Source organism: Chroicocephalus ridibundus, chromosome 2, assembly GCF_963924245.1.
Source record: "Chroicocephalus ridibundus chromosome 2, bChrRid1.1, whole genome shotgun sequence".
In the NCBI taxonomy this organism is placed as follows: domain Eukaryota; kingdom Metazoa; phylum Chordata; class Aves; order Charadriiformes; family Laridae; genus Chroicocephalus; species Chroicocephalus ridibundus.
This window is the reverse complement of record NC_086285.1, coordinates 34,579,119-34,591,736: the sequence shown is the minus strand read 5'-3', so window position 1 is coordinate 34,591,736 and position 12,618 is coordinate 34,579,119. Positions and strand designations below refer to the sequence as shown.

The 12,618-nt window shown below is 38.6% G+C and overlaps 1 protein-coding gene across 2 annotated transcripts in view; it reads right to left on the bottom strand.

The window, feature by feature from the left end:
* Positions 1-364: 364 nt before the first annotated feature.
* The window catches only part of ITGB8 (integrin subunit beta 8), a 48,894-nt gene continuing 36,640 nt past the window's right edge, over positions 365-12,618 (bottom strand). Inside the window, exons 10-14 of one of the 2 annotated variants that reach the window (XM_063324983.1) lie at positions 11,584-11,989; positions 9,117-9,342; positions 7,389-7,492; positions 6,108-6,271; positions 365-6,014 (exon numbers count right to left, since the gene is read on the bottom strand). In XM_063324983.1, the coding sequence (XP_063181053.1) occupies positions 5,892-6,014; positions 6,108-6,271; positions 7,389-7,492; positions 9,117-9,342; positions 11,584-11,989 (1,023 nt within the window). In that variant the 3' untranslated portion in view covers positions 365-5,891. The remainder of the gene's footprint in view (positions 6,015-6,107; positions 6,272-7,388; positions 7,493-9,116; positions 9,343-11,583; positions 11,990-12,618) is intronic. The other variant, XM_063324984.1, reaches the window with a different exon arrangement.

Genomic DNA, 12,618 nt, shown 5'->3' with positions numbered 1-12,618 from the left:
TTTAAATATGACTGTAATCATATGCTTCCCTTTGCAGACATTTGTGCACCTTAATGAAAGTGCTTCATATTTTTAAAAGGAGGTGATCATCTCTTCCTTATCACAGACATATTAAACATTAAAAATATGAAGAATTCATATGGATTAAATATTGATTTTATTTTTTAGAGAGCAAGTACAATGATGTTGCATTAAAATAATGCTATGTCATAGTTGTTACAGCTCTGATAGAAAAATAAACATCTCAATATACTACAGTGTCAACTCATTAATAAATATCAAAATAGAAGTTAGTAGTCAACTGAAATTAATAAACAGCTATAAAAGTATACTATTTTAAATAATAAAATATTCAGTATATTTCCAGACAAACAAAAGTAGTGATTTAAAAGTATCATTTAAAATGTAAAATGAACAGTAAGAAGTTATAAATTTATTTAAAACCTCTTCCCTTACTAACATTCTCTATGCAAAAAAATCTAGAGAAACATTATTTATCTGTATATACTTTTTTTACAAAAGGTAGTATATGTTAAATAGGAAGTTAAAAACTGTAGTATTAATAGCTGTCACACCATTGCTAAATAAGACACTTTAAAGTAGCTTTTACTTTTTGAAGCAGTAGTAGGCAAAAGTGAAGAAGACGTTAGCACAGTGAATTCATCCAACATTAATGTCTTCTCAAAAGAATCTTTCATCTTTCCAACATCTCCCTTCAAAATACAACTGAAAGAGCCCGAACACGATACAGGTATCAGGATGAAACGTTAGGATTTGGGTAGAAGCCATTATTTTAACGAATGCCAGACATTTTAATTTTATTTTTTTTAATAAGTAGGTACCTTTTTTTTTTAAGAGAGTGCGCAGAAAAGGAAACAAAGAGAACATGCAATCCAAAGCAGCATTTCTAAGGCTTGAATCTACTAATTTTAGTTTTTTTTCTTTTTTCTTCTCCCCCTTCCTGCCCCTCCCCCCCGAAAGGCCAACTATTCTGAGCTGGCTCGCACTCAGTGAAACCCCACTGATTTGGCTCGCTATAGAAATGCATTCACGCTGGCTAATTTTAACCTCTTTTCCCTTTCCACAAATTTCAGTTCTCTGTAAGATCCATGAGATGCCTCTGTGTCGCAGCAGTGTCAAGATCATCATTAAAAAGTAGTGTTCTTCTTAACTATTGCTCCATTTCTGCTTAGCAAATAAATCTTCCCCCTCTCTTGCAAACGGACAGCCAGAACACTGGCACTACGCTTCGCTCACAGCCAGAGCAGAGTAAGTGTCACCCAGCACTGACTCAGCACGAATGACTCTATGAGAAGTGCCCTTTCCCAGCTACAGCTTACATTCCTTAAGGCTGGCTGGTGGAAATCCTGGGGCTGGTGGGAAGTCAGTGGGCAGATGCCCAAAGACTTCCCAGAAGCTTTAGTGGAAGCCTGCAGCATCCAGGTTTACAGTACGTACTGGCACCGGTGGTGCCTTGCTATGTTACACGCAAGCATTTTTTGATGAGTAAAGATGCGAAAAGCCCGCAGTGCTGAGGACAGTGTGTGGCCAAGCACCAAAGACAGAAACTGCCCCATCTCTGCCAAGCCAACCCACTCTGAAGATGCTTCCTGCCCCGAGAAATGGAGAAGTGTGGTCTCAGAGCACCGTCTCTGCAGGATCATTCCCAACTCTGGGAACTGTAGGACGCGTTGTGCCTGCTCAGGATGCCATCCCTCTTCAAATCCCTGCACAAGCAGCAGTGCCCTTCCATCTCTCTGCCTTGGCCATCACTAGGCCTTATGGCTACTTCCAGGACTAAGGGTTGCCTGAAGCTGCTTCACACGTTCACTCCCGCTGTTCGCAACACGTGTACATTTAGGTATGCACGCTAAGCAGGAAACAAATACATATGATCAGACTGGGAAAATAATTTTTTCCATTGCGGTCTGAAGAATACTTGACATAGCAGGTTTTCATGACACCGTGGAGAGGAAAAAATAAATCCAGTTGATAAATAATGGATAAAATGTAAACTATGCCTGTACAAACGTCCTTCCTTTTTAAGGTTCACTTTCAACATTCCTTGTGAACGTAAGGGAATTTCAGTTGGGCACAATGAAAATTCCTCGCATACCATGCACACGTTTTCTGGATGAAACAGTTATTTTCCCACACGCTTCTGTAGCAATGTTATTAACGTACTCATGATGGTTGGAAATAATCAGTTCATAGTATTTCTTCACTTTGGAAGAATCTGAAGTAAAATGCATGCTTTTTAATTGCATAAACACGTAATTTCTGAAATGTTAGACAAATAAACAATTACAGGTAAAAAAAGTAGGATCAGAATTTGAAAATTATACAAATGGATTTTAACAGTAAGAAATCTGCTGTGAAAAGTCATGCACGTGCTGTTTGGGGAAGCAAATCTAAAAACAACTCCCAAACCCAATGATGAGATGCAACAATATCTGCTGTTGTATTTTGGGGTATAGGAATGCAGTCGAATTATTGACTTTTTTTTTTTTCATTTTTTGAAGAAGCCCAGTATAAGAAGTTTTATTTAATAAGTTTGGAACATTCTATTCTGAGGCTAGATATTTTTTCATCTATTTTTACGAGCATCTTTGACGCACAATGCATTGAAAACTAATATGAACTAATTCGTCTTTAATATCTCCCACATTAAGCACTATAGGAAGCAGAGTCCTTCTGCAATGGCTGAGGAAATTCCTTGTGAATTACAGGCTGCTTTCTCATTTAAGGTCATGTGCTAAGGGAACACAGCTCCCTAAATAGTGAGGCTTTTGTTGGGCTATTCATCTCCTGCAGCAGCTCTTCTGAAAAACATGGTCAAAGGCAGAGGGAAACAAGTACCAAGCAAAGCCAGAGTTTCTCATGGATAGATTCCATCCCTAGAAACAAAGCCTCCTCCCGAGGATCCTGCTCTGTATAAGCTCCCCATGGGCTTTCTAAAAGCCTTGACCTGTCACATTAGCAGCAGCTTATTCTTTTTCACTAGCCTCCTCCACAATACAGCAAAGCCATGAGGGAGATGCAAGAAAAGCTTTTTTTTTTCTTTTTTTTTTTTTTTCCTGACAAAACTTTTTTTTTTTTAAATACACTTTTTTTTAACCTCAGGACAGCAAGCATCTTCCAGTGCCATTTGTCCTGTGAGCCTGCTCTATTTGATCAGGGCGTTTTAAACATTCAGGCAGGTGTCTGCTAAGGAAATACTGGCCGTGCCCCTTCACAGGCAGCACTGCAGAAGAAAAGTAGCAGCAGTGTGATGTGTCTGGAAGATGGGTGTTACAGCTCAAATTGTTCTTCCACAAAGAACCCAGCTCCATTATCCCCTACCCACATAATTTAACTCCCTCTAACAATGAAAAGTAATTTCTAAGGGAAAAAAAAAAACATTAGCTATCACTTCAGTAAATGCTTTAAAGGCCATTATGGGAATACATCTGAGGAACCTTTTTTGTTAAAAAAATTTCGCGCACTGTTTAAAGAACATAATCACATCTTTTGTTATATACTCAGATAATCTCCGCTGAGCTTTTGATTTTCTTTGTTTGTTTTAAGTGAAACAGATAATCAGAGACTTTGTTTCCTACTCACTTACTAATACCAACAAATTGTGACAAGGGCAGTAGGAGGTAAACTTTTATCGACTTTTCATCTTGATACCACTGAAATCAATGGTTTAGAATGTGTTAATTTACATAGGAGGAAAATGGTTCTATGTGTTTTAAAAGAAAATGAAAGTTCAAGGTACACTTGCCAGATTACAGAATTAGTCTATAATTAAGATACTACAATGAAGCTATCACTAAAATCAGGGTGAGTGTAAGGAAACCCCCCTTTCTTTAAATGAGGCACTTTTACCTATATTGTAGAAAGCTCAGGGACTACTTTGAAGACTGCTTTAGAAACACTTAATAGTCCATTTTTTATATTAAAAAAACCCCCAATCTCTAAAATCTAAAGCTTTTATGGCAGTTTAATGGAAGGCCGGCTGTCTTTAAATTATTTTTTCTCAGTCCCACTTGATCCATGACCCAAACTCACATAACACTTATCATTTGTCCTGCCTTCCTTTCACATGTGTACTCCTCAGATTCCAGTGGGAATTTACAGAAGAAATACAGAATAGGAAATATGTATATATACTAATTTCTAAAAACTGCATATAAAGAGGCCCTGCTTTGTTTCTATAACTCTTACCTATGACAAGTACAGACCAATGGACACTTTCAAGATTCAGCGGGACAGGGTGCTGGGCCATCTTGTCCAGACCATGCTTTTGCCATGAAAGGTTGGACCACATGATCCTTGAGGTCCCTTTCAACCTGGTAATCTACGATTCTCTGATTCTATGATTCAATATTTAGTATCAGTAATTAACGTTGCTAAAATGATACACTGCATACTTTCTGAGATGATTTTTTCTTTTTGCCAGCAAGATCTTAGTGCATTAGAGGCTGATCATATTTTCGTAGGGTTTTGGCAGCATAAAGTTAGTAAATCAGACTGTTGGCTGACTCTTCCAACTAGTATATAACAATAACACATCTTCTACCACTATAGCCAGGTTCGGGGATAAGAAAATGCTTCTGCTTGACCTTGTAGCTCAAATTCTGCTCTCAGATAAGCTCATATTGGTCCCGCTGAGTTTAGAAGAGTTTTGCCCATTTCTAAAGGCAGAATTTGATCCCACATTTATGCTGTCAATGAACGTGTTCTCTTGAGAAAAAGACTCCTGTTTTCCTCACCTTCTTCCAAATTGCAGGTTCTTTTCCACATCACACTGGACACATTTCTCAATGTACAGTCATACAGTCACAAAAATTGAAGTGGTTACGTAAGGACTCAGGAAATCTAATCCTGTCAACTCATTTACATAGGAAAAAAGAGCATGCATGTAAAATCAGACTTACGTCTCACATCATACAAAAAGAACAAAGCCCTTATTTGGCAAAACACTGACATGTAGCTAGCAAACCAAACACAGCTCTGGTGTAATTTATCTGCTTGCAATGGAGTTGATGCTGCTGACTCCAAAGGTGAGGTCAGCCAGCAGCGATCATCGTGTAGACTACGCTGTTGGACAGAGGAACTCTCCTGTTTTGTGTAGCCAATCAGTTTCCAAATACCATAAAATTCGTATATAGATTTATATGTTGAAACAAGTAAAAAAGCTAAAAATTACTCTTTATCAGATATAAATTATCTTTAAGTGACATCACAATGTATAAAAAACTATATATATAATTTACCTGTGTGTGTGTGCACGCATGTGTGTGCATATGCACGCACAACTATACACTCACACCAGTATCTAAGCACTCATTTAATCCAGTCATTTCTATTAAGTAATGAGGAGAAGCTAAGAGGCTAAAGCAGACAAATCAGTGGAATTTAGTCAACTGAGAGAACTGTAAAAGTACCGTTTACTCTATTTAAGAGCATTTGAATAGTTTTATCTATTGCTATAATATACAGCAATGTTAATATTTCAGTCACAGTTTTTGTCCATTCCCACAGAGCACATCAGTACTAGCTACATGTAGAGTGAGATCAGTGCTTTGTCAGACCGGTTCATATCTACATTCTAGGCCGTAACTAAATAAATTAGAATACACTAAAGTGCTACATCAACACTAACGTTCCTGAACAGTAGTAACGCACATTTCTCTTTCAAAAAAAAAAAAAATAATACAGCAGCTATAGTTTCAAACATAGTCACATTATGTGAATATGCTTACATGTCACTTTGTTAACAGTATTCACCAAAATGCACGACACAAAACCGAACGGCAACAGTCAAGAGTCCGACAGAGTACGAAAGGTAACTTTTTAAAAGTCGAGCATGATGGAAATAGACATTTGCAGAAAACACACCGTCTTCAGAACTCACACTTGAAAGTTTCATTTAATCGTAACTTGCTGATGTCGATATTTATTTCCTCTGGTTTGTCTCGTCTGTATGTTACTGTTCTTGTACAAACAGTAGGCAAAAACATCTTATCCTTGAAGGAGAAGACACAATTTTTATCAATGATTAGCTAACTTTTATGTGAAAGAAAAAGATTACTGAATACGATGGCTCTGAAATCAATTACCTTCTTTGTTGCAGATATTCTGTAATCAGCTGAAGATTTAACTTTATTGCTGCTCCCCTGCAGAATTATCTGCCTGATGATAAGGACAACAAGCAACCCGATCAGAAAGGTAACTATAAAGATTATGGAAAAGACTCTAAAGTAGCTTCGGCCAGAGAAACATTCTGCAACGAAAGGAAAACACAAGTGTAAAGCCTAACGTATGGAATAGGCACACCCCTGAAACACAGTTATAACTACCACTGCATAGTAATGTCACATAAATATAACAGGAGCCTGATAAAACTTAAGGGAAAATAACTTAAGGGAAGTTAAAGGGTAACAGTTGCCATATGCAAGCTTTTAAAGTAGGGCATGTCAGGAAAGGCAATTCTGATCAAGATCCACTGTAGAAAAATGGTGAAACTATTATTCCTTTAATCTACAGAACTAAGACTAAAGCTTCACTGTGTTGGCCGCCATAAATTCTCTGTAAACTGGTGACTTTATAGCTGAAATAGAGAGGATGAGTAGTTAGAGATGTATGGGTCCAATACAGTTTAATCCTCACAAGATTACAGTACAGGTCATTGGCAAAATGTGAAAGAAAATGTGGTTTCTTGAATCTTTGTCCAGTGCTCTCCTCACTGGTAAACCTCTCTCACACAGCAAGCTTCGCTTTAATTAATACTGAAGTTATGAGAAAAGTATTCACAGTTATTTTTCTCATTTATGAACAACTGTAAGATAAAAAGACGTATAAAAATGTGAAGTGACAAAAGGTAACCATTTACCTCCATTTTTGTTGCAGCGTGGACTGATTAAGCTTTATGAGATTCTATTTAAAAAGATGTTATTCTTCCGTACCCTCATAACTGTGCAGTTTTTTATACTTGAAAGGAATATTTAAACATTACTGAATGTGAGGTAAGCATTCTCCTTCATTCTTCCTCATTTCTGGTAATGTCAAATAATGTAAGCATATCCAAAGTAATAAAACATGCAGATGCCATATTATAAATATTTCTTTAAGCGTTGCTCAGGCAGGATTCATTATTATTAGATGTGACTTCTCAAGGAGCTCGGAAATCTGATTTAGCAATGCTCGCCAATCACATTTCCTGTTATTATTTATCTTTTACTTTCCCTGAAGCTATGAGTGATTTTTCTCTTTTTCCTGCTTTCTTTGTTATTTTAATAACATGACACCCTTTTGAAAGACACTGTAACAGCGGTGAATTCAATTATTAATCTGAACAGATTTTCATCTTTTATTGAAATTACCTATAATATGTCACATACCTGAAGTCTGGTCAATATAATGCAGCAGGTAAGCGCATGAGGTCGTGCACTGGTCAAGTTTAGCCTGAGATGCATTGTTAGAATGATGGCACTGAACACAGTTCCTGTAAAATAAAAATTTAACTAAAATCCCATGTCTTTCTCCGCGCGCTCCTTAAAGAGATTTGCTGACGTATCGCTTGCACATAATGCTTTCCTGTTGCTAGTAAAAACATTGCGACATTTATTTATTTTTTTCTGAAATGTGATGCCTCTCAGCATTTTATCCCCTTGATGCTTCTCAGAACCAACCAGGCAGAAGTCGTAAAGTAAAAGATGTCTTTTTGGCTTCGAACCACCTTCCTCCAGCCCCTGCTCTGTCTTTTGTGATGTGTACTCTTCAGGGGGTGTAGCTAAGGGTCCAGCACCCTTTCTCCAGCTGTCAGCCTCTAGTTTGGCCCTAGTCTTTCTTTCTTAATCAATGTCATTGGCATACACGCTGGGACTGAAGGGAAGGGATAGGTGTAGGAAACACAGCTTTGTTAACACAGCATCCAAAAAACTCTTAAGACAAAGCTACGTAAGGTGCCGCTGCTGGGCAGTTCAGAGGGTCATCAGCACAGTGGGAGGCAGTGCTGTCAGTCTTGCGGTCTTCACTTTTCAGCTTTGCAGAAGATGGACGTCACAAGTGATCCTGAAAATGCCGTGACTGAGTTTTTAAACTAAGCTATGCTATCTTCTGAATTTATTAATGGTGCGCATTTCACAGCAACTTTCAGCAAGTGTAAGCCAGCAAGGCTAACTGTATTTTATCTAGTGAAGTCTTAGCAGTCATCTTTTCAGACATGGCCCAGCTTGTCTCTCCAGTATATTCACCAAACGAGCTATAATTCAAATGAAACTGAATAAAAAACAATTCTGGTTTGATGACAATTCCCTTTTCAACTAAAGGCTGCTCTCTCACCCTCTCTGACGCAGTGGGATGCAGAAGGTTACACGTGCTGACAGAAGGGTGCAGAAGAGCCGTGCCCAAAGACAGGGTTTCATTGACTCTTTAAGCCAGCACCAGCCAGCGTGCCACTGACAGCTTGGTCTAGCTTCTCTCCTCCTTGGGCTGCTCATTTAAACCTCCACGCTGTCCCTTCCTTTACACGGGTAAGGAAAAACGGCATGCTTTAAAACTAGCACAGCAAAGACTAAGTGGTTTAAAACTGAGTAACAGAAAACGTTGTTCTCTGGGTAAGACCAGCTCTGCTCTGCTGACCGACAGCAGCGATAATGTGCAGGCACCACTCCTGTTCCACATCTCCTTCTTTCAGCTGAGAAGCACAAGGAGTGCGCAGAAACAAACTTGGAGAACTGGAGTTGGTGGCATTCAAGAGTAGGATCTACTGTCCATTTTTAGAACTCCTAATTTATGGGCTTTATTTCCTACCTAGAAGATTTCACATGAAGAACCATCTTTTAATAAATACATGAAAAAAAAGATACTCATAGGACACACCTCCTTTGACTTCAGAAAGCTGAAAGTTGGACACAGACTGCTGAACACACAGATGGACATACAATTCTCTTAATTGCCAGTGTGAACCCCTCAGCTACATAGAGAAAAGTCTCAAGTACGAATTGTTCCAATTTCCTACAATCTAAATATCTAAAAAATATAGCACATAACTAGCCAAGCAGAAATACTTCTCCTTGTTTCAACACTACAGAGTTAAAAAGTCAAGTCTATCACAAGAAACGTACCAGTTTTCTTCACAGGCTTTGTTGCAAGTTGGGCAATATTCACACAAACGGCCAAAGCTTCTTGGATCTGTGCACTCACACTTTCCACATACACATTTTCCTCTTCCACTGCAAATCTGGCCCTTTGAATTCAGGCAGTGCTTTGCTGATTGTAATGCGCACTGGCAACGGTCACCTTCCCAGCCAGGAAAGCATTTGCATCTACCAGCTTCACATTCACCGTTACCTACAACATCAGACAGGCTTGAGTCATTGTGCTTTTATGAAAACATAGAAAACCCATTTTTATATGCATACATTTGTATTGCTGGTGCTTTACATTAAGCAGAGCTAATGTAGACCTTGGCTTGCTTTAAGTTTTTAGGTTAACAATTTGGGCTGAAATTAAAACCATGTTACATATTTATGGCTGCTGTTTGTTGTTAAGTTCAGCAAAAGCTGCTACCTTGATGTCATCCTCAAACGTTATCAAAGTAGTGGGGATTAAAAATTATACAACGACCAGGAAAACAGTCTTCAGGCAAACTAAACAAACTTCTCTTTGCCAAGAAAGCATTCAGTTCAAATAAACAGCGCAATTTAGTGGAGGAAGAAGTATCAAGTTCATGTCCACATGCCAGGTGGTTTGTTTTTTTTTCTTTTCTTTTCGGAAGCACGCATGATAGTGCTGCTTTTCTGCCTTTCTAAAGGGCAGATGACTGAGCTGCACAGGTGGGTATGCTGTGCTTATGAAACGTAGGTTGTTTAACAAGAACTTAAAATGCAAAGCCTCAAAGATTCAAAGGCTATGAGGAACCTCTGGTGGCCTTTACAATTTTCCAGGCAAAGCAGTGGGAACTGTAGGGCAAAATCCATCTGTTTTCCATGTTGTAGCACGTTTAGGCAGCTGTACAACTGACATGCTGGTAATGTCTAGCCACATTATTACAGCATGGGAAAGCATCTTTAGGAAATATAGAAATAGAAAGCGCATAAAGCACAGGCAAATCTCATGAGGTCTCCTCAGCTATGCCTCAGCAGTACCTAAGTTTCACACAAAGTGCGACGGCCCTCTTGTGCTCCAGAGATCCACAGAGCAGCTGCAGGGAGACAGTCCCATGGAACAGATGGGATCCCCTAAATGGGAGTGAGGCCAAGGTATAGGCTGCCCCTTTTTTTGTCTGGGCTGGGCAAGATAGAGGGGGGATCATAGGGCAGTGGATCATAGAACATCTCAGAGCAAGGCTCTGCACTGGAAAATATCCCACGAAGAGGCACACTGCTCAGCCACGGCCCCAGGTGGCAGGTTCCCCTTGTGGTACCCTAGGGCAGGACTCCATCGCATGTGACAATCTCCAACACAACAGGGAGATAAAGACCTCCCTGTCTCCTCTGCTGACCAGGGCACCACACCACAGGCTTTAGGAGCTTCTAAGTTTCAAAGGTCTCCTTAAGTTAAGAAATAGTAAATTTGAAAAGTTGGCTGAGGGGAGGGGAGAGGAGTGAGAAGACGAACGGTAATTCTTTGTGTTGGAATAAAGTATTTAAAGGATTAGGTGACATTATTTCTCTTCATTTTACATAAAGTTCACAGCCATCAGCAGAGCAAAACCAAAATAGCTCTGCTAAAGTCCATATTATTACTCAAAATTTATCCATCTGCGGTTGAAAAAATTGGTGCCTCAATTCACTCATTGTTCAGTATACTTGATACAGGACAGCAGTGTGGATTTTAAAATATTTCATTACTTCTGAGGGGAAAAAAATAATTCGGGTAGAGATACAGTAATGAAACCGATTCAATCCCATTTTTCCTTAGTAACTCTAATTTAAAAGTACATGTTTTGTATTTTGTTCATATGCTTTCTTTAAAAAACATAAAGTAGGCCACAAAAAGAATAAGAATTTCTGACAACTCTCCCTGTTTATGTTTCACTTCCACTCTCCTTTTTGGAGCAGGTGTTCTGAACAGTGCTAGCATATATATCAGTATTTGAAATCACATTTCACTCACATATCTCTGACAAGACTGATTTAGGGTGTTACAAAACTGGAACCGCATCTGGAAGTTATGATTCCTGCTAACCTCTGAGTATCTCATATTTCCATTAGACTGAAATGTATCAACTTACTTTCTCAAATAACGTTACTGTTTTATCAAAGATATCAGTATCATTACCTCTGAAGAAGTTTTAGATTTAAATCTTACAACAGCTAAATTTAGAAAAAGCTCAATAAATCTCCTGAAAAGCAGTGCTAAAGTTTCGAAGACAGTGCATACCTCTGTGGTGAAGAAAGCCCAGGAGCGTGAATTCCTACCAGGCTGTTCTGGACATTTCACACACTAATTCTGCACACACAATTCTTGTATTTGACAGCCTTATGTCATTGTTTTCAGCTGCATCATGTATATAAGCTTCAGAAAACCAAACCAAACCAAACCAAACCAAAATGAAAACAAAATACAGACATAAACTCCGCAGCTTACCAGAACATAAGTTTCCCTGGTGATACGGGCAAGAAAAATCATCCATTTCACAGTATTTGCCATACACCGTGCCTAGCTTGCTTTTGTAGCAGAAACATTTCCCATCTATGCAATTTCCTTGGCCACTGCAGATGGGCTGGTCCTGGTGTCGTCTGCACCTCTCAGAAGGAAGTGTATCTTTATTAGAATTACAATTGTTTTCCCTGCAATGGGACTGTTGGCCATCAGAAAAAGTTTCATCAGCCCATATTCTTTTGTGCTTTGCACTGTCTCCATACTGACAGGCACAGCTTTTCTCCACGTTAACGATGGCGGTTTCATTGAAACCAATAGGCTTTAGTATTGCATATTTTCTTCCTCCAGTTGTATCGCATCCTTTCATTGTAACGGATACATTGAAAAGTACCTAAGAAGAAATAAAGACAGATTTTACATCATTATTATTTCCTATAAATTGCTTAACATTTTAACACATAAATAAAGCAGAATCTTACATTGTATACGAGTGTGCACTCACTAATAATAACAAAATGCACAGTGGCCATTTGTCAAACAGGATATATTTGCAATGACAAGCATCACAAATCCTTTTGTTTAAATCCTAACAATAGAAGATTGACAGCAATCTACTTTTCATGTTAAGAAAGCATAGTTGCAGAAGACAAGTTTAATACAAATTAAATAGTAACACAATTACTTTCATCATCCTCCTGATCTTATTTAATGCGCACATTCTGTTATATTACAGAAATACTCTGATGAGAACTGGGACTAGATTGAGCAAGACAATACACAAACAGAAACAGAGATGCTCTTCATAAAAAGAACCTATAATGAATGTTCTTGGTGCAGAAATGGTCTGTGCAAATAGAAACCATAAAGGTTTTTTTGGATGGCTCTACTCCTACTAAAATGGCTCACACCTTAGTATCAGCTTTTTTTTCTCAATTCCTACAATGCGTATGAAGCAAGAGAGTCTTGCTGCTCTTGCTGTGGTCCTGGCCAGATGAAGCACTGCTTCAGAGTGGACCCAAG